Source organism: Seriola dumerili, unplaced genomic scaffold (genome assembly GCF_002260705.1).
Source record: "Seriola dumerili isolate Sdu_G_001 unplaced genomic scaffold, Sdu_1.0 BDQW01000050.1, whole genome shotgun sequence".
Lineage (NCBI taxonomy): Eukaryota > Metazoa > Chordata > Actinopteri > Carangiformes > Carangidae > Seriola > Seriola dumerili.
The window spans coordinates 3,279,036-3,302,359 of record NW_019174305.1 but is presented as its reverse complement, the minus strand read 5'-3'; the positions used below and the strand labels follow the sequence as shown (position 1 = coordinate 3,302,359).

At 41.2% G+C, this 23,324-nt stretch overlaps 1 protein-coding gene across 2 annotated transcripts; it reads left to right on the top strand.

Annotated features, from left to right (window-relative positions):
- On the top strand, positions 1-23,279 carry krt222 (keratin 222). 2 transcript variants are annotated; one of them, XM_022740031.1, is made up of 10 exons: positions 1-54; positions 2,724-2,940; positions 6,129-6,211; positions 7,070-7,223; positions 9,786-10,082; positions 12,313-12,438; positions 13,267-13,487; positions 18,211-18,431; positions 18,522-18,624; positions 20,929-23,279. In XM_022740031.1, exons 1-10 carry the CDS (start codon positions 38-40, stop codon positions 21,140-21,142), a joined length of 1,653 nt encoding a protein of 550 aa, XP_022595752.1. In that variant the 5' UTR covers positions 1-37; the 3' UTR covers positions 21,143-23,279. The 2 variants fall into 2 exon arrangements, with proteins under 2 accessions (XP_022595752.1, XP_022595753.1); XM_022740032.1 differs by lacking the exon at positions 1-54 and adding an exon at positions 1,986-2,459.
- Positions 23,280-23,324: the final 45 nt, after the last annotated feature.

Here is a 23,324-nt window from a genome sequence, read left to right as displayed (position 1 = left end):
CAACAAAGGCGATTTCTTGGATTTCTGTGGGATCAACATGACATCTAAAAACAGGTTTGGTAGCATTCCTTGTTTGCAGTCATAGCAAAAATCATCAGTCCCAGACACTCAGAATCCACCTGCCTGGAACGCCCTGATGGGTGTTATTTTTCCTGCTAACATTATTAATCACTGTCACCACCATCACCACCTTCTTGCCAACAGGATGACACTTCACTCAAACGGTAATGGAGTGTAATGATGGTAATTGTCCCGGCGGTACTTTCTGGCATTGTTTGGTTAGTCTGGTTAGACTGTGTGTAAGAGCTTGTTTAACTATATTTGTGAGGTCTGACAGCTTTGTGGGGCCCAAAATGCTGGTACTCACAACCTTGAATTGCTGAGGGTTAAGACCTGGTTTTAGGGCGATAGTCGGGTTGTGTGTGTGTGTGTGTGTGTGTGTGTGTGTGTGTGTGTGTGTGTGTGTGTGTGTGTGAGTGTGTGAGTGTGTGTTTAATAATTAAAGTTTCCACACTTTTCCTTTTGCTATCTATGATGGACATTTTCTCCCTCTCTCTCTCTCTTTCTCTCTCTATCTTTTTCTAACCATACAGGTGGATGAAAACTGTTGGACAAACTGTTATCTAAACCCCATGAGAATGTCAGCTGGCTGCTCCTCATCTGTAATTTCAAGACAATACTTGTACAATGGTTGTAGCAGATAGCGCCGCAGGCCTTGTATTAGTAATCCCCACATCCTGGCAAAGCAACCTTTGCAAAGTACACTTGTTTACTCAATGAAGAAGTCATCTGATGAGCAAATCCTCAGATCGGGGGTTTGCTAACTGACAAAAGTGGCTCTTTGAAGTCAAAGTAGGCACAGAAACACATTAGATAAGGAAAGAATTAGATTCTCCAAACACTGAAACTGCATGTCAAAATAGATCTGGATTTAAATGTTACAATCACGTTTAAAGGACCAATCACTACTTTTTTAACTTAATAAATTGAAGTTGTTGTGAGCAACCATTAAAGTGAGATTATGTAACTGAAATGAAAGAAGAAATATTATTTTATAGCAGTAACAAATATATATTAACAAAAGTCTATTTTCTTAATTTCTCCAGTACCACAGAACCGATTAAGATTTAAAATTTAGCCCTGGGGCCTGTCTAACGCCAGGTTTCAGTACCCATCCCTAGACAAGCATTAGCATGTTCCCAGATGTCGAGTGTGTTAATTTGTCTGTGACCTGATTCACCAACCAACCCTGTGACTTCATTTGATCTAATCATCAAGCTTAATTAAAGCCCCACCTTCTACACATAATGCACAGATGACCTTGGTCTATGTGACTGGACCATTATGCTACAGTTTTAGCATAAGCCTGTGACTTCTATCTGTGGCAAAAGTAACCACTGTTTAGCAGTATCAAAATGCGGAGCCACACTTTTTTTTTCTTTTTCTTTTTTTTTTTGATAGAGGACCAACCCATTTGTTTACATTTGTATCAAAGCTTAAACATTCAGTGGAATCCTGACACCACACCCGTAGCTTAACCAAACATACGTCTTATTATAATACCTTAAATATTTTCATAATATTATCGGTGTGTGACACTGCTGTACACGCAGTCTGCTGGCTGTAGAATATGGCTATGAAAATATACTGTATGCAAATTCCAGAGACAATAAAACCATAATGTGTCTGTGCTGAAAACATAGTGCTGTAGTTGTTGGGACATATCTGTGGACAGTGTATCTAAGGAAATACTGACACCACATTAGAATATTTAGAAGATGAAACCTTTGTCCCAGACAGTCAGACACAAACACTCAGTTATTCTCTAAAACTCGCCAAGACTGTTATTGAGCAAGAGTTCACTCTGCACAGAGTGTGTCTTACTTCACTTCAGGATAGAGTGTATATGGAAGGAGGCTTCACATTAATTATAGTACATGTAACCTCTTATTTAAGCACCACTCACATGTCCTGTCACTGTGTCTCCCTGAACATTCGCTCCACAGCTTGTGTCTCCCTGTTTGAAAGCGGCTCAGTAATCCTGGATCAGAGAGCACAAAGGGCCCCAGAGTGCTGGTGATGTAAGCACTGTGTCCAGTGCCTACCCCACTGCTCTCTCCTCTCCCAAATGCTGTTTTGGGTGGTGAGGTGGGACAGGGAGGACCATCCGTATCGTGTCTGAGCCTGAAGACTACAGACTGACGTACAAGCAGTGACACTGGCAAGGTAATGGCAGCCTGTGCTGTGTCTCAGGGGCCTGCTGCTGCTGCTGCTGCTGCTGATGACCTGGATCACAGTGGGAAGGGAAAAAATGTTGACCAGCTTGCTGTAGAGGAATGTGGCTAAGCTGTGGTGAGTGTTGGGTCGGCTCAGTGTGATCAGGCAAATAGACTGAAGGACCTTTGCTACCTGTTACCACATTTACTGTGCTTTATTCGTGGAAGGCCACCTTGTTTCAGGTGAGTATCGCTGGGTAAACATTTACCTAGTAAACGCCTCTGGCAGCGTGTGATCTCAGACTGGGTGGCAGATTGTTTGCTGTGAAAGTTCTAACTTAATATTGCTGTGTATGCATTGTGCAGCAAACATAGTAAGTCTGCTGGTCGCGAACTATCTGAATGTTTTGACCATCACAGGCTCAACCTGCTGTGCCTGTGAAATTTGACTGAGTGGAGATATCAGTGGCTCATTGTGTGTGTGTCTGTAAACACGTGGGTGTGCAGTCTGTCAGGTCAGGCATCTGTGGACTTGATGCAGGACTCCAGTCAAACGATGTGGGGTCTGAACGCCCGCTTGAAGGGCTTCCTGGAGCAGGTGAACAGGCTGCAGGAGGCCAACCGGCAGCTGGAGGCTCAGATAGCCGACTGGGGCATCAGGAATGCCTCACGTTCCCAGGACTGGTCCCAGCAGGAGCAGACTGTGAAGGAGCTCCGTGCCCAGGTCAGACTAACATTTGTCGACATTTTTAATCATCAGTAGAACTATTGAAAACTGTTGGAAAATGCACATCTCTTTGCCAGATAAAGGCACAATGCAGATGTAGCAAACATGCTACAGAGTTATTTTTCCACTCAGGCTTTATGATTATGCTCATTCTCCATTACATCAGCTCAAGGCCGTCTTGGCCGGCAGAGAACAGGAGCAGGTGCATATTGTTCAACAGTAATGACTGCGGTGAAAACAGGGACACAGTCAATTACCAGTGTTGATGACAGCTGCATGCAATATGTCAACAGTGTCAAATACAGGCCAGATAAGGCAGCTTTAATGGCAGTGGTGCAACGATGGTTTGCGGACAGACGCCGCAATGCTGGCTCTGCTTTTAATCAGTAAAAACAACAGCTTCCTCACATTCATAAAGTTGATGTTGGAGCTTGATTGGGTTTGAATCTATAAAAGATTGTTGATTGATAGATCTGTTGATTGTAGATCATTTTGATGTTTTTTCCTCTTAGCTAGTAAGAGAGAATCAGCAACCTAGTCTTGATATATGAAATCATTTTCAAAACCAACTTGATACTGATGCTCATTTGTCATCGAGATAAAAGTTGACATTCTGAAGAAACACACCTTTGAAAAGGGAAATTCAAAAGCAATGTACCAAGAAAATGACTGAGTACTCAGATTGTACAAAAGCCCATGAGGTGAGAGGTAATGCCACATCAAACAAACTTGCTGCAGAGGATTAGGAGCATATATGTGTCTAATTAAGCCTGGATCAAAGCCAGGGAGACGCAGCAAGAATGCTGGACGTCACACACAGAAAGAATGTGGAAATCTTTATTACCTTAAAGGTTGTTCCGCTCAGTAGACCATTAACGCCAACCAGTATGGTTGCTCACATGACTTGACCTGATGGTTTTCAACCGCTGCTTGGTTTTAGAATCACTTTCTGCTTGAAGCACACAAAGGTGTTTTAATGACTCCCTTGTTTCTCGTTGCATACCATGTCACTCAGCTTTGGCAGATGGGCCCACAACCATGACAGGCACAAGAGAAAACCCCATAACAACCACATAATGGGTGTATACTAATGTTTATGGTATAAATGTTATGAAATATTCCATGTTATCTTTGTCTTTTCCTCAACATGGGTGTGTCTTGTTCTTAAAGTGTTGCACTCCAAAGAAAACAAAGGGAAATTAGGGTGTGTTAACATTTTTATGTAGGTGATTAAAGATGAGGAGCCGTTTGGTTTTTGTAATATCCAGATGGCTTTTTAGCCTAAACGGTGAGAATCAAATGAAAAAAGAATTGTAAATTTAATTTGCAATTAATCTACTGCCTTTGCTGAACATATAAATACAGTTTGTTGGCTGTGTCGAAGAAAGATGCTGGCTGTGTTCCATGTACAGTATGTATAGAACAGTATGTATACAATATGTACTCTTTAGCATTGATAGACCATCTGAGCCTGCAGGTGAGGTGAGGTGAAGAGAGACAAACACTATGCACAATGCCGATTTGTTTTGAACAGAGGTACAGTTGTTGCTGTAAAGGGTTACAAGACTCTCCAAAGGGCTTTTAGTTTGAAATTTGGGATACAGGAAGTGGATACATGCCAACACATCCAACGAGAGGGAGAATATGGCCTAAAATTGGGTTCAATAAGATTTTGAGCTTGTAAAATGATGTTCATAATGATGTTCACAAAAAAAACAGAGTTTATAGTTGTAAAGCTGTCAAATAAATCCGCAGGAGAAATTCGGTTTCATGTGTAGAAAAGATTTGTATTTAAAAAAAAGACATAAAGATATAAAACACAAAGTTCCCACACTAGCTGTGTCTGGGCCACACCCTTTGAGGGTCTTCGAAATGAGACGATCTGGTCTACGGAGGATTTCGTATTTTTCCACAGCCGCTAATTTGAGCTCATGGAAGAGACAGAAAGAAGAGAAAAGTAAAGAGAGTAGAGAGAAAGGTATATTTAACTAGCCAGTTTCCCCAACAGTACAATAATCTTATTGAGTGTAACAGACAATTTATTGCTTGTGTTAAACACAATAAGTATTACTCGAGCACATGTTTTCAACTTGACTGTTTAAAAGATGTACATGTGGTGATTTTACTTTCTTTTCACCAGACTGCACATACAGTGATGCACAGGCTGAATTCCATTTAGCAGCATCAGTTTCAGGATCCTGGTATAATTCACTTACTGGGACCCTTGAACTGAGACATTTTTAATCTTATTAGTGACACTTGTGCTTTTTCTGCTATGACCAGTTAAAATGTCTTTTGTGAAAAAGGCCTTTTGAATTATTATCTAGACAACAAACATACACGTGGAACTGAAAAGTAACTTGTCATAATGATACAGGACATAATGTTTGAGTTCTCAGTTTGAGCCCATTTCACTTTCAGTGTTAGAGAATACAGTCTTCCATCTGAACACAACCTCCTGTTTGTTGGATATCATACACCCACCACACTGCTTAAGGATGTTTTTCCCACCATCGGCCATGTTATTTTAGAATTTTTTAAGAATAATTTGGCCTCTGGCTCTTCAGACTGTTTTAAACATGCAGTTGCCGTTGCTCATCCAATGTGGACGCTCTATCCTGAAGTAATTACAGACCTTTCCGCGAATTGTCTTTAATCAAAGGTTCTTGAGAAAGTAATCTCATCCCAATTGACATCTTTTATGAACAGAAATAATGTTTCTAATAGTTTCCAGTCTGATGTCAGAGCCCACCATAGTACCGGGACAGCTCTTATCAATGTTACCAATGACTTGCTGTTATTGGTTGCTGACAATGGTTACTGCTCGCTTTTAGTTTGATATGGTCGATCATAGTATCACAACACAGGAAGGCATTAATGGCTCGGCCCTTACACTATTAAACTATAAAGAAAGTTATTATTATTATTATTATTATTATTATTATTATTATTGTCATAAATCAAAATACAGTATTTGCATGTGGTGATGTAGGACATGCATCATTTAATGCTCATAAATGCATTCAAGACTTTTACTTGTCTTCTTTAATGGACTTCTCTAATGGCCACTGCCAGCCCACCTCACCAGTTTATCATAGAACAAAATCTCTTTGACAGCTAAAAAACTGCATGTTGTCTTTGCACTTTCCTTGATCTAATCTGATGTTATTGTGCTAAATTTTCAGGTTGGTAAACTGCTGATGGAGAACGCCCAGCTGGCATTACAGTCTGACAGCATGAAGTCCAAAGCTGCTGCTGTCCAGGCCAGGTCAGCTGTGTTTGGCTGTTGTTTTCCTGAAAGCTCTAACACTCCCCTCCCTCACTCAATACAGGCGAGCCCTTATTGATCATTATATTAGGCATGAGATCACATCCCATAAGCATGCACTCATTCATACAGTTTATATTCAGTGATCAGATAAAATACAAGTTTCTGCCAGGAAAAGTGTGGGATTATCAATACTGAGCCATAAAACACCACAATATACAAAACAAAGCTGTGGAATAACTATCAACAATTTCCTGTTTTCATCCTGCTGCAGTGCATTTCTAGTCCTCTGTTATCTAACTCAGGCCAGTTCCCGCTCCTGTGAGCCAACCTGCATATAAATCCAGGCTGGGCTTTGTGCTGCGTCTGCAGTTTCACTTATGTATTGATGCAGAGTGACACTGAGCCCACCACCACCCCTCCCTCACACACACACACACACACACACACACACACACACACCACCCCTCTGCTGTCAGCCATTAACCCATGAAGGACAGTGGCAACGCACTGGAGCTTGAAATAAATACACCTGTTCTATTTATAGCTCCACCTGATGTGTCTCCTGACCAGCTGAGTGTAACTGTAAAATTCTGGACTGTGCTTATGACACACTTAGGATGATGTCTAGTTCTTTTAACTTGTAGTTATGATTTCACAGGCATAGGTGGTCTGTGTATGATTATTAGCTATTATTGGAATCTCTTTCAGATCAACTTAAAATGTATACTTGGCACGATTTAAGAATGTATCACTTTAAATAAATGTATCTTCTCCTATATGATTGTCTTGACTGTGACATATTACCTCCCTTTCTTCATATAAGGTTTATAAAACAAACCCCTGTTGGCATTGCAGGTGTGAAACAGAGGAGCGCAACACCCGGCATCTGGAGCAACAGGTGGCTCTGCTCAGGGAGTCAAAGACGAAGGCAGATCAGAGCAGTATGACGCTGCAGGCAGACTTTCACCGTTCCATGACAGAGCTGCAGAAGATGCACCAGGAGTATGAGGTCACTAAATGTACTGCAAATGCTCATTATGACATCTTTTTCTATGATTTCCCGGCTCGTCTGTCTGCCTGTTTTACTGTGCCGTCATCTTTCTATCTGCCTGTCACTCTACAACCTTTTTTATTTTGAAGTACACTTTTTTCATCCATGCAATAAAAATCACTTTACCATGAGAGCCTGACAGTGGAGGGAATGTCTCTTAATAAGATTGGGAGAAAATAAGAATACCAATATGAATATGCATGATAAAAATAAAAGAATAATCCCTTCCAATATTGAAAGCTTTGCTTGGTGGAGGATTTGTGTGCCTCAGTATCTCTTGAACCTTGCAAGCAACACCATGTGGCTGCAAATATGAGACATGTTTGGGTCAGTGTCTTCTGGACAAGAGCTTGTTGCAGGACCGACTGAGTTGTTTTAGACATTAGGTGAAATCACCTGCTTAATTGGTGGACAGGGATGGAGCTTCTTTTTGAAGTTTGCTGGAGATTGAGCAGGTAGAGATTGATTGTTGGACTCACTTATATTTGCCCTAGAACCAAACACCTATTAGGACTGGTCTCTCTTCAACTCAGGGGTAACACAGGATGAAAGGCACTCACATACCTCGAGCAGGCTCTCATGGTGGATAGAGGGTTGTATTCAGTCTTCTCAGAGAGATCATTGCAGACGAAGTACCACGGGTGTACAGAAACATTAATGTTAGTAATAACATCCAGAGGGCAGTGATTGGGAGGAATGGTCTGATCTTGTCTTAATCCAAGTGCGGAGTAGAGCAGTTTGGACAAGTGAGTGACTTGAAGCAATATTTTCTTCACTTGTGAAGAAAAGTGCTGAGGTTTTAGTTGGTAATGAGTTAGAGCAGATGGTGGGAAGCCTGCTTTCTACATTGGTTGAAATAATTTAATCTAGTTTTCCTTTTAAGAAAGTTTTTTTTGTTTATTTTGTTTGTAAAACAGTGCACATACAGTGTTTATTGGGCATGCTACTCATATGTTAGATGGATGGATGGATAGATAGATAGATAGATAGATACTTTATTTATCCCCTAGATTAAATTCATCTTTACATCATTCTGTCCGCCAATGAAATATTTCATATTTCAAGTACTTAATGGATTGACATAAAATTTAGTCTGTTTCCCCCCAGGATGGATTTTAATAATTTCAATGATCCCTTAATTGTTCATCCAGCACTATCTTCAGGTAAAAATTGTTATTTGCTACTGATTAGGTGCTGTTCCATTAGCCTTTACTCTGTGTTTAGTGCAAATGGCAAATGTTAGCATGCTGACATACTTACTTAACTAAGATGAACATGGTAAACATTGTACCTGTTTACCATTATCATGTTAGCATTAGCATTGCAAACATGCTAATGCATACTGACATTAGCATTTAGCTCAAAGCTGAATGCTAATGCCGAGGTCCAGCCTCACAGTGATGCTAGCATGGCTAAGACTCTGCGACTTGCTTTGTACTATAGTGAAATTGTGATATAATGTGCTTATTACAAGCACACAAGTCTGAGCCGAACCGATAACAGCTTGTTAGCCAGAAGCTACATGAGGCCTGTGATCCATTTGTCACCAAAACATTGAGCCAGTTTGATATGAGTACAAAATGTGACCACAGAGAATGACGACATTTAAGATGCTCTTTTTTACACCCTTGACCCTGATCCAGACAAGTGGTTTTAAAACAGAAGAGTGCATAAAATTATAACACACTGTATGTAATATATGTGTTATGCAACATGGTAATTGGACCGCCATTGGCACCTCCTCTCTGGTCACTGTTTTCACAAGTTTGAAAATACGTTGGTAGTCCCTCCCCTTCCGCTACGTAGCGAAGATGGCGACCAGAGGGTGAGAAATGTCCATCATTCCAAACTCAACTTTTTGACCATTTGGAGTGAACATGTGGGTGTGTGTTTGTGTGTGTGTGTGTGTGTGTGTGTGTGTGTTTACATGCATGTGTGACTAAAACATCTCCTGATTCCTCTCATCTCTTCACTCTTACCTCATCTACCCCTCCTCTTTCCACCCCCCCTTATCTTAATTTTCTCATTCCTGCTGACTAATGCCTCCTCCCCTCTCCTCCTTTCCTGCATATACACACATATATACACACATACATACACACAAGCACACACACACACACACACACACACACACACACACACACACAGACATGTATGTAGGGCTCAATGACCAATTTTTCTTTTTCTCCTGCCTCTGCATTGCGTTGACTGCCTCACTGCCCCCTGCCATACACACTCACACTCACACACACACACACACACACACACACACACACACACACACACACACACATACACACACATTCTCTTGCCCTTTTTCTCCTTTGCATCCTATGCATTCACTCAGACTGTAAGTCAAACTAATTTCATCTCTCTGTCTTGTTTTTCTTTTGTACTTCTATCCCTTTACATCATTCACTATCTTCTCACCCTCTCTTTGTCTCCCTCTCTCTCTCTTCCTCTCTGTCTTTCTCTCCCCCCTCCCTCCCCCTCTTGCTCCTTCTGGTTGGCTGTTTGCAGGCAGCCCAGGCTCTGCAGCTGCAGCGGGCCGGCTCCTGTGATGCCCTGTTAGCAACAACCACAGCATCAGCAGCAGCAGGAGGGGTGGAGGAGGATGGCACAGGGATGGAGCTCACCCAGCTCCTCGACCGAATCAGAGCGCAGTGCGACCATAACAGACTTCCCGGCCCTGGTGAGAGACACCATGGCCTGGGCGCAGTTTCAAATCCACCTCCCGGCTTGGTCGGGCCTAGCCGCTCTGGAGCCGGAGCAGCAGCAGCAGCATCATCCAGAACACACAGAGGAGCTCTCAGTGAGGTGTGTATCTCATCCTGCATCTTCACTTCATCTTTTTTTTTCTCTGTACCTCTCTCATGTTGTCCTGGCCCACCGCCAGACAGACACACCCTCAAGACCAACTCCAAGCCATAGGCAAGGCTGACTGATGTATGTGCTCGACTTGAGTAAAATGGTTAGTGGTGTGTTTGTTGACTGTGGTGAAAGGCTGTAAGCTTAGGACACGAGCCTCTCCCTCCTCTCTGTGCTCTCTGTGTATGTGTGCGTCTGTATATGCTTGCTTGCAGCTTTTTGCATGACTTAGCATGATTGCCGTCTCACTCTTTTCATCTACACACTGCTACATTCAGTGCTACAGACTATTACAGTAGTGTGTTACAACATACGATCAGTTACTACTCTGTGTGAATGATTCCTGATCTTCATTAAATATTTATAAGCCAAATTACAACTGAAGCATTCTCATCTATCCTGCAGATTTGTTTTTATCCTTCATCTAATAATAGCAGGACTTACTAAGCTGAAGTAGGAGCTTTTCTATTGTATTATTATCCCAGTGTTCCTGTGCCACAGCACAATGACTTTGGTCTGACAGTGACAATAAAGTGCTTTCGCCAAGGGCCACAAGCGACCACAGTGCTAAATCAGAGCAGGTTTTATGAAACGCTGTTGTTTACATCAGACCCACTCTGTCTGTCCTACTAAGGTAACCTCTACACAATGCTGCAGTTAAATGCCTGCATGATGTCCATAATAATATCGTATATAAATAATATACAGGGGAAACCTCTTCTCCCTGTGAACAGTTTTTTACTTCCTACTTCCATGAGCTGGGAAGTAAGGTGCAAAACCTGATGCAGACACCACCATAATTTTCAATGACATTAAAGCTCTTTTTAAGTTTAAAGCTGCCATGTGGAGTTTTCTTGCAAACAAACAAAAGTTCTAATTACATTCAGTGTTTCTCACCGAAGCTGTGTATCCCTGAAGTATAACAAACATGTGGAATGCATTTTGTTGCTTTATAACATTTGCAATACAAATCAGGTTTTTATATATATATTTTAAATCCTGCTTTGTTTACATCCGTGTATGATAGTTTGCCTTCTTCTTCTACACTGACTTTGTAGGCGCATCGCTACATTTCATTGCTTGTTACCGCTGCATCATGAACATGTGTCCTGAAGCATGGATACGATATTAACCCAACAGGAGCATTACTAGTGGTGAAAATCTCCACAGGGTACCTTCAAATTGTTCAGATAAAATCTCTGTAATGGTATATAATATAAACTGTGAATCAGCAACAGTATATACAGATGTACAAACACCAGACAAGTGATGTCTGAAATATAACCTGAGATACTTAAGTACAAGTATTTTTATAGTGAGTTATTTTTCTTGGATCTAAATACATCCTCCACCGCTATCTGAGATGACAGATGGAATGATAATTCAACTTCCTCTGAAACTTAACCCCGAACAGTAAGTTCTTGAGGAAAATGTCTGATGTAACCAGTAATAAATTGCTGATGTTGCTGATATTTTCTGCCTAAATTTGCCTACTGCATAATTCTCCTATTAATTAAATAACATTTAATGCAGTTAAAGAGAAAGAGAGAATCATTGGAGTAAGAAATCAGACAATAACTTAGATAACATGGAGGAGTCAACCTGTTTTGTTTTTACTGTCAAAATATTGTCATAACTGTGCTGAGACAGTTTGACTGCTTCACTGCATTTGAAAGAGGACAAAGATGACTGGTTTGAAAGGCCTAACAGCTGTACAGTGTGTTAACACAGCTTGTACGGTACAGCTGTGTGTACACGCAGGCTTGCATGTCTGCTCCACTGTCTGTTTACTTAAACTGAAGTGCACACTATCCACAGCACTACCTGAGGCTGCCTCTCCACTGGCTGTTTGACTGAGTGCCAGTTACCCATAAGGTGTGTGTCAGTGCGTGAGGTGGTTGTATGTGCTTCTCATAAGGCCTGACTTGTTTATCCGGTACAGACATTAATTTCAAGAATTAACCATTAGCACACGAATACATTTGGTACACAGTTATTTGGTTATCTTATCTCAAGGTTAAAGACTTGTGTTGTTGTGTTTGCTAGTGAATAGAATTTAAAATGAGTGAGAGTGTGTGTGTGTTCGGCTGCGTGTGTTTGGCTGCGTGGGTGGTAGTGGTGGTGCTGCTGGGGTTCTTGTACCTCTTTTAAAGACTGTGATCCCCGTCACCTCACCCAGGAGGAGGCAGCGTGGGCTCAGGTGAGCCTCGGCGGCGCTGCCCTGAGGGAGGCGCGGGCCGAGCTAGCTGAGGCCAGGAAGCAGTGGCACTCCCTGCAGGTGGAGATTGAGACTCTGCATGCCTTGGTAAGACACACATCATCACGCATCACCAGGGCTAACTCCCCAATTATCACACAACTTGAATCCTATTAATCTTAAGTATTGGACAGAGTAGAATCCAAAATGAAAAGTCAGGAGATCACCAAAGTTATTAAAAATCCATCCTGAATGTCTGCACCACATTGACAGTTCATCCAATAGTTTTTCAGATATTTCACTCTAAACCACAGATGTCAGCCTAATCATGGTTCTAGCAGAAAAGTCAGCAGATCACTGAAGTCAGTAGGATTCATCCCCCAGGGACCATGATTGTCTGTACAAAACTGAACCGCAATCAGTTAAACAGACTTCGTCAGTCTGGACCAAAGTGATGGAAAGACTGATAGGCATTAGCGTCCCGAGAGCCTGGCTGCTAGCATGATGAAAAACCAATAAAGTAACAACCTGTTTACAATGAAATAAAATGTTGAGTAACTAATGTAACTTTAATCTTATAATTACATATATTACATACATATACACAAGATATATATTCTTTGGTTGTTATCACATTTGAATTTAAATCTTAAACAATAAATGATATGATATGAATGATTGCAAGTGTTTCATGGATACATTTTTCATAAGCTTCAACATTTCACATCCTCAAACATGAATTTGTACTGTTGCACTCCTGGTGGTGGGAAGCCAGTGAGGGATTATGTTCACTATACTTACTATACTATTTATAACATTATTAGTTTCAACACGCTTCTATGAACCCAGTGTTATTTAAAAACATAAATATTATAACTGTATATTATATAACTGTCCAGGCATTATGCTAATAGCCCCTGGCCTCTTGCTGTCCAGGAGAAAGGCCTGGAGAGCTCCTTGCAGCACACCCAGCGAATGTACTCCAGCCAGCTGCAGGACCTTTCCCAGGTGATCGTCGGGCTGGAGAGTGAACTGGAGCAGGTGAGGGATGGTCTGGCCACCCAGCGTCAGCGCCACAGCCAGCTCCTCAACACCAAGATGAGACTGGAGCGAGAGATCGCCACGTACCGACGTCTGCTGGAGCGGGAGGAGGGCAGGTGAGGGCAAGAGGCAGAGAAAGGGATGGAAAGATTAGAGGAACCAGGAAGGAATAATTCAGTGGGAATTTTGTGGTTTTAGTGTCAAACAGGAAATAAATTTTTACTTTTCAGTTGAAAAGGATTCCATTGAATACTTGCAAGGGAAAAGTATACATCACACACACACTCATAAACCGACATGAGTAAGACAGAAACTTCCTCAGCACTTGACAAGGAAGTTAACAAAATTATTTCTTAATCATGTCCTTTATTTAGCTGTCAGACAGACAATGTCATGTATTATGTGTTGTGTCTTACCCTGGATTAGGTGGATTTGATCTGTATAGAAAATCAAAATCCACAATAATTGCAGGTCAAGACAGACTAAGGCTGTAGAGTCCTCCCACACAACATAGTGACATGCAGTAACGGTGATTGGAAATTGACCATATATGTTTCATATAGAAAGCACAAACAATAAATTAAGTGAAGCTGACAAACTTTCTGCCACTGAATTGTAACCTAAAAATCCAGCTTTGTCTGTAATCAAACAAGATGATAGAACCCAGACAGTCTGTCAGCATCACGCTGTTTTATTAGGGAATGTTCCATTCTTTTTCCGTGGCCTTTAATTATCCTCACATGCGATTTTGACTCACATCGAGCTCCAGTGCAGTTTGGTACGTTTGCTTGCGTCAACCATATGATTGTAATTTTATAGTTTGTGGAAGGTAATTTTGTTTTATGACTCCTGTAAGGGGTAACAGAGTGATTGATGTGCCGCTTTTGGTTTTCCTCATTTCTTTAGATTGCAGAAGCTTTTCATTCAGAGTCTGACTTTGACTGATGTTATTGATGCAAGGAGAGACAGGACTTGGCATCTGAAATTTGCATTGTTTGTTCATATTTGAGAAGGGTGGCGACTGAGTGGGTAGCAAGCGGAGGCTCAAAGGGCTGTGTGACAAATACAAGAAAGAGAAGAGAACATCCTCATACAGTAGAAAAGAGTCTTTCTTACTGAAACATCAACAACCATATAACCACAGAGGTTTCTGAGTTGGGTATGTCTGCAAATTCACCAAATAAAGGGCACAAAAGATGACTCTGATGATCCAGGCTGTGCAAAGAGAGATCATGTGTATTCATGGTTGAGGACTCTTTATCCACACCACATGAAGACACACATTGGGGCTAATATTTTAGCACAATGATAAGATAACAGAATCAAGTGTCTACAGCCTCGTTAGTAGCTCTGTGAGGCAGCACCTATGCACAGTCGTACTTTGAGCCAAATGCTAACATCATCAAGCTAACATGATCACAGTGAGAATGAAAACATGCTGATGTTTAACAGGCATAATCTTTACGGTGCTCATCATATTAGCATGCCAACCTTTGCAATGTAGCAGCAAACACAAACTACAGCTGAAGCTAATGGGAATGTTGTAAGTTTTGCAGATATTGAGTTATTCCCTGATGAAAACTCGGAGGATAGCCAAAGTTACTACAATTCATCCTGAGGGAAACATGAATGTCTGAGCCCAGTGAGCCTAGACCTCGTGGTGGTGCTACAGGAAAAGTTAGGAATCATAATGTCATCAGGCTTCATCCTCTGAGGACCATGAATGTGTCTTGGGCAAAGGTTCCCTATGGACCTTTTTTCTTACTTTTAGTGAGTTATGGAGCTGTTACTTGATAAGTGGGTCCTCAATGAAGATGCGCATGCATGTGTTTGACACGATGAACCAATGGATCAACAAGTGGCATGGAAGAAGAAGACTGCCAGTTAAACATGGATGTAAGCAATGCTTCAATTAAAAATCTGCTTTTTGGTGAGTAGCACTGATTATAAACATAACTTTTATTTGTTTACAAGAAATCTCCACAGTAGTCCTCATGAAGGCTGCTGAAGTAGCAACAGCACACTCTTCCTAAAAACAAATAATGCAAATGTTGACCAGAAAGACCATGAATCCAGCTCACTTATACTCTTTCAGGTATTGTCGTCAAGTTACCAATACAAAAAATTACAAGACATAATGCAACATAATGTGTTGGTATCAATCTAATGTTTAGGGGTAAAATGTGTCTGCTGTCCTCCCAGCTATTTGCCTATAGCCCCCTTTGCTGGCAGACTTGTCACCATTTGTTGCAATCTGCACCAATATTCTCCAGTCAGAATCAGAAAACATTTGTTAATTGAAATTGCTTTGTTGCAATTGCACAACACACAGCTGGGTGGGGGTGGGGGGGATAAATAAGTAAAAAAGTAAAAACTAAAACATAGTCATATAAAAATAGTATAAAATAAAATATTAATAATAATACTAAATACCTAGTAAGTGAATACAAAAATGTACAAAATGCAAATGTACAAAAAGTAGAATCGCCAGGACTCTTTAGCATTAGCATACAAAGTGGAAAGTGGGGAGAGTCCTCTCCAGTTGAACTCACAGGGATCATGAAGAAAGCACTGGGGTGCAGAGTCCAGAGTCTCACAGAAATGGAGTGGATAACTTTACACGCGGTTGCAGGGTTGTAAAAGGGGGGTGTAAACAACAACCAAAATGAAACAAGATCCGAGTTCTTGAATGGGATGCTACAACTCTTCAATTAATTTGTTTTATCCCCCTTCCTGCCTCTTGCTAACTGCTGTTCATGGATGGTATAATTAGGAAAAGTACTGTTAGGAAAACACAGCCCTGCAAGACAGACTCTTACTCTCTGTCTGTCTTGGGGGCATCAATGACATGCCCTTGCCAGCATAATTGATGTTGGATGATTACTGTCACAGTACTCTTGTTGTTGGTTTTAGCACACGCCACTGTAATTCTACTGGTGCGTTGCAGACTTATAGGGACTATTTGATGTTCCTTGATGTGTTGGCTGTGGGTGGTCCAGGCTTCGTAGACAACTTTCATTGGAAGATCCTCCAGCGTAGGTTCCCAAAGTCTCATTCAATCTGGTTTTGTTCAAGAGCCAACAGTAGAGACAGAAGAACTAAAGTTATTTTAGGGTTAGGACTATAAGCGTAATCATCGACATATTGCAGCTCAAGAACTTGCTCCCTACAAAGCCGAGTGGTTGGTTGGTGCCCCCTTGTATAAAATAGAAATGCAGCTCAGGTGCCTCCCATTTCTCCTGATCATCTTTGAGATGTTTCTGTGCCTTGATTGGAGTCCACCTGTGGTAAACTCAATTGATTGGACATGATTTGGAAAGCCACACACCAGTCAATATAAGGTCTCACAGCTGACAATGCATATCACAGCAAAGTCCAAGCAATGAGAGTTCAGAGACAGGACTGTGTCGAGGCACACATCTGGGGAAGCCTACAAAAGAATTTCTGCTGCATTGAAGGTTCCCAAGAGTACAGTGATTCTTACATTGAAGAAGTTTGGAACAACCAGGACTTTTACTAGAGCTGGCCAACCAGCCAAACTTAGCAATAGAGAGAGAAGGGCCCTGGTAAGAGACATGACGAAGAACACATTGGTCAGTCTGGCTGAGCTTTAGACATCATGTGTGGAGATGGAAGAAACTTCCGTAAGGACAAACATCTCTGCAGCACTCCACTGATATGGGCTTTATGGGAGAGTAGTCAGAAAGACACCTCTCCTCATTCAAAGACACATGAAAGTGTCTGGAGTTTGCAAAAAAGCACCTACTGGAGTTTTAAACTTTGAGAAACAAGATCTGGTCTGATGAGACCAAGATTGAACTGTTTGGCCTCAATTCTAAACATCATGTCTGGTGGAAACCAGGTAGCATGGCGGTGGCAGCATCAGCTGTGGGGGTGTTTTCAGTGGTAGGGACAGGGAGACTGGTCAGGGCTGAGACAAAGCTGAATAGGGCAAAGTACAGAGTTATCCTTAATGAAAGCCTGGTCCAGAGTGCTCAGGACCTCAGACAGAACCAAAGGTTCACCTTCCAGCGGGACAATGACCTTAAGAACACAACCCAGACAATGCAGGAGTGACATAGGGACAACTCCATGAACATCTTTGAGTGGTTCAGCCAGAGCTCTGCCTTGAACCTAATCGGACACCTCTGGAAGTGAAAATGGCTGTCTACTGATGGTCCCCATCCAGACTTTCTAAACTTCTGTTTTCACTGTGTCATTAAGATGTATTGACTGTAGACTGATGAGGGAAATTTTGATTTAAATCATATTTGTGTAAGGGTGTAGAATAACAAAATGTGAAAAAAGGGGTCTGAATACTTTCTGAATGCACTGTGCTCATTATTCATTTTGGCTATGATTACTCAGTGTTTCCCATAGTGTGGGCCAGGGCCCACTGGTGGGACACAAAGGTATTGCAAGTGGGCTGACAAATCATTTGCAAAACAGTACAGTTTTGGTGAAAAGATGTAATAATAAAAAGATAAAAATATGAATAATGTTTTTAAATGTTTTTAAATGAAATTATCTTTAAAAACATTGAAAATGTTGAAAACCACATTGTATACTTGTTTCCATGGAAAAACTGGTAAATGGATAGCTGGTTAGCAACAGGAAGAATTAAAAGGAAAGAGTCAAGAAGACAGATAATCAATCGACGAGAGATCTCTACCCAGTTAAATAAAATAATCATTCATTAAAATAAAAAGTACCTTTTCTTTGGCAGCTGTAATGTTTGGGGTCGGATGTGGGCCGTCAACATTTTTGAGATTTTCAAGTGGGCTGTGAGTTGGAAAAGGTTGGGAACCACTGCTCTATATACTACCCTTGTGGCTGCAGGTACATGGGTCGTGAAGGGCAGCCGATGAGTCTGCGACCCTGGAGGTCTTCTGTGGTGGAGCTGAAGGAGAACGGGCTGGAGAACGGTTTCAGTGACCCTGCTGTTAGTCCGGATGAACCCAAGTCTGAGCCTCTGCCTGAAATACCGTCACTCCTCCCAGCAGAGAATGGGATAAAGAAAAGCATACTGCATAGACAGCAAAGCCTTGTGATACTCACAGGTAAGACACACACACACACACACACACACACACAAATGCACTCACACTCTTACTACAGTCAAGTCTTGTTATGATTTGTTGTTCATTCAGAGCCAGAACAAGATAAAGACTTGCCAATCTCCACCGTGAAGACTCAGGAGATTCTTCAGGGCAATGTTGTGCGGGAGAGTGCAGAGGGTCACGGCACCATCGAGTAAGTATTGATCTTTGTGCCCCTCATTGACCTGTAGTCAGCACCTCTGCTTCAGTCTGAAATGTAGGCAATTTTTAGCAGCAGGTGTTAACAGGATCATTTTGTAGTGCACTTTTACAGTACGCAGATAAATGCCTTTTTACCTACGAAATAACATCATTTCTAGTTGGGTTAATCTCCCAAAGCCTTAACATCTCTCAGTTACACACCTCAGGCTTTGACTCAGTAAGCTTTTTATTGACTCATTTTTTCCTGATGACACAATCATCCATGTCCTCGCCACTCCGGCGACGTCTGGTCCCGCAGACAAGATGTACAAACTCTTTTTACTATGTCATACACGTTACAAAAGCATAAAACGTTTAGTTGGCTATACAGGTTCCCATGAGTAATTCATCACAGCACTGCATGGGAATTTTTCTTTCTTTAATGGCTTGTGTTTGATGTGGAGATACCCGCCTGGTGTGGAGTCTTCAGGGTGTGGCACCTGTTATTGTTGGATGAGACATGGGTGGAATTCTTTGTTTATGCTTCAGGTGTTACCAGCCACACGCACACACACACACACACACACACACACACACACACACACACACACACACACACACACACACGCACACACTTGCATAATGCCCAAAGAGAGCTACACATGCACAGCCACTACCAGCCCAGGGGCCAGTGTGTATTTAAAGTTATTGCCATTTTATGAACTTCACAAATGAGGATAATTATTCCAGCTCACATTAGGCATGGCAGGGTGCTGTGGTGTGTTTTGGAGGGCCTCTTGCACATTTTGTCCCAGCAGCCGTTTAATTATTTAGCTCAGATTACTTGCTTTTGTCGTTTAACTGTGATCAGCAGGTAGTGCAAGTCACTCCAGCCCACAAATGTTATTTTGTCTGGATGTTCCCAAAATCATTCATGTATGATTCTTCCACTGACAGGAAATATTATCTTATTGAAAATACTCCACTCGTGTGGCTCAGTCAGTCTGCAGGTATTGATGGAACCGGTGTTTGCCATCTGAATTTCCACTAAACCATTACAGCCCCCCCTGTAACACTGCGGTGTTTTCTGTTGCAGTATGGACGAGTTATTACTCTTTAAAGCTGCAAATCAATATTTTACACAATGGAATAAATGACAACATGTAATATGAGAGGGGTCACCTGACTCTGCAGCTCACCTCAGCTCTACAGACCATTTTAGCATCTTTTAGCTCATTGTTTTGGTTTAGTCTCAACACTATCATCAGCCTTGTTTCCATGAGGAGCAGCTAGCTTGTTAGTGACCAGCTAGTGAACATAGTGGACCATTTAGCAGCTGAAGAACTAGATATTTCCCTTAGGAGTTGGTGAAGACTAAAATAGAGTGAACAGGATATTGAATATTGGACTTGTCAAGGGGCCAGAAACATGACTCCAAATGAATGCTAATGGACTGTAGCTCCTTAACTACTGCTTGTGTAAATAGGCACTTTTTGCTAATAAGCCTGTCAAATCAACTTTAAAAGGTGCTTTGTGTTTAGAAAAAAAAAAAAAAAACGCAATTAAAACAAGGGAACCAACATCTCTCACATGGTAAATGGTTTTTTGGTACTTTTATTGTAAACCTTTACAACCGTTCTTCTAAAAGCACAACAAATATAAGATCCCAATGCTCAAACCTTTATTCCTTGCAGCCCTGTTTATCTATAAATCTGTTAGATTACCCTGCGACAACCTTGCAAATACAGTGCTTTCCTTTTCTGGTGAGGCTTCATTGCATCATTTTGAATGTTGTTTGGTTGAGATCGTTTACATGATCCCAGGTTCGGATCTGATTCTATTATATCTATTCAGTATACCACACTGATTATGTGTTATCAGGAATTATGTGCATCTTCAGTAATATAACTCTTCTGCAAGGCCTTATTTAAGATTCTTCAAACCGTCACATTTCAGTAGCGAGCTGTTCTCCCCTGCTGCCCCCTAGTGTCATTGATGAGGGGATTGAACAACCTGTCTCACCTACTGTGGTTGTATAATGAACACATTAATGACTCAGAGGATTATTTACTTCATGTCATTACCATAGCCAATCCCACATGGAAATACAAGATACAAATTATTTAGGCGTACCACATTCTCTGCGTGTTCCTGAACAAAAGGAAACATGTTTTACACTTAAACAGAACTCACAACATAAAAAACAACTGTTTTTTAATGACAATACATAATAATAATCTGGCAATGAATGATGTCATGTGACTTTTATCAAATATCAATCTTCACCTTTGCCACGACCTCTAACCTGTCTTGCCAGGACGGAGAAGATTGACAAGGTGATAAAGCAGTGGGAGGGCTCTTTCTTCAGAGGGAATCCCAAGCTGCGGAAGAAGTCGGTGTCGCTGCGCTTCGACCTGCACATGGCTGCGGCAGACGAGGGGTGCGCCCAGACTAAACAGGACAGCCTCCCTGACGTGGAGGTGCGTCTCATCATGAAGAGATCCCGCAGCATCCCAACTATCACACAGTAACTCTGTCACCAGTTGATCAGAGTCACCACTGGTTTGCAGCTGTTTGTGGTAATACAGGTGACGCTGAAGTTACAGAAATAGCATCTGTGTCGTTCACATCTGGGATATTACCATCCATTGCCATCATGCTTAGTATGAATTTCAAATTACAACCTTCACTGAACTTTGGATCACCACTGATGACTGAAACAAAGATTCCTCTCAACAGATCTTGAGCTTGGCAGGATAGGCATTACCCATCAGGCTTTTATTTTTATGCTGATCTAATGGGGCCATTTTTATAGCATCAGAAAGCCACTTCCGATATATCAGACCTACATTTATTACATTACAGATAATAACAATTTAATATGCAAACATATTTCTCCATCATCATTCTAGATGAGGAAAAAGTGTCTCTCAACACTGGTATTATTTCAGTGTGAGGTCACTGAACAAAAGAGATTATATCGACCATATGACTCTGCCTAACTACAGCATTTCATTTTAATTAACTCTCTACAGGAGGCTGCGTGCACAGATAGATGGAGATAAATGGAGGTGTAGAGTTACAGATCACTATGAGCTGCTGTGAACTATCTGGGGTGGATTTTTTTAAAATAGATTTTCAGTAAGGGACTGTGCAGAAATTATTAGGGGGAGGAGGTCACAGAAAATGAAGAGGCTCAGTGGGAGGGGTCTTAAGTAATTAAATGTTATCTTTCTGGGGTGCACATGATTTGTCACCCAATATTACAGCTCACACAGCCACTTTATTTTGTATTTTAACAAAAAGGCAGAACTACAGTAAAATAACTAAATGTAAATGTGCCATATGAAGTGACAACAACAGCTCTTTGTTCACAAATAAAGAAGGGTCAGATTATCTGGTAAAACAGTTGGTAAAATACCGAAAATTTGGTAAAGAATTTTCTTATGTTTGCTATAATTTTATCTAATTCCACTCCACTACTGAGAAGTTTGAAGGTTATATTCCATTGTAGAGTAACTTTACACTAAATTCACTTTTTTGTTTAAGTAAATTACATGTACGTCACTTTATTACACCATTGATCCTGGTCCCATTTTATAATGTTCATTACAACAGAAGTTATTTTCCTATGACCTAACCAGGGACCCACTGCCCCAAAACTACCAGGCAATGTTCAACGTTCACCTCCCACCCCCAGCACCCTGACATATACACACTTCAGTCAGCTGTCAGCAGTGTGAACAGTGTGGAGTATGGAGCTGAGATTAGCAGTAATAGGAATATCACAGTAGTAGAAATACATCTTCTGCTACTAAGCTAGCAGTTGGAACTGGAGTACACAATTTTAAATTATTAGTGCACTCTTTGTTATTAATGGAAGTGTTCAGCCGTGTTACATTACGATGACATATTGTGGAGAGGGTGTTCATTTTTTTCTTTTTATCAAGGGTCCAATGAAAATATTAATTGAGAGTGAAACATAGTCTCGAGCCCCCCTCCTCACCTAAATAATTTTCCTACGATCCCTAAATGCTTGCACTGCAGACACTTACAGCACTTAGAAGAACATCAGCACTGGGGGATATCCAGAATGTGTATACTTTGAGGGTCTTTGTCATTGCCTTTCATTCTCTCTCATGTGGAGAAAAAAATATCTTGCAACTCAAACTAATAATGTAGCTACATTTTATGACGCATTATCCCTAAATAACTCACTGTGATCTTAACAGCAGTGAGTCAACGTGTGTCTCAGAGAATTTAGATTCCCTGTCTTAACCAGAGGAGGGCAGTATTTGTAAATAGTTAACACTGCAGTGTATCTTCAATGCTCGACTCGGGTTGTGTAACACATGCTATCTGTTACACCTTAGAATAAGAGTTTTTACGCTTAAGTTTTGAGTTGGCACCAAAGACATGAAAAATAAGAAATGGACCATGGTGCATTGCATTTGGGTGCCTCAGAATATGTTGAGAATATTTAAAAAATATTATCTATGCAGTTCTATGCTTGATTTTGCTTTGCTTCGTGAAGCACACTCTTCATTTTGGGAGCTCTGAAACTTCAAAATGAAGCATTATGCTTTTATCTTACAATGTATCATTTAAAATAAAAAAGAAATATGTGCACACTGTCTGTCGAATGTTCCATCATAATGTCCATGTGACTTACTGCAGTGTCTTCATTTATTTTAAGAGGGGCTTTGATGTTGA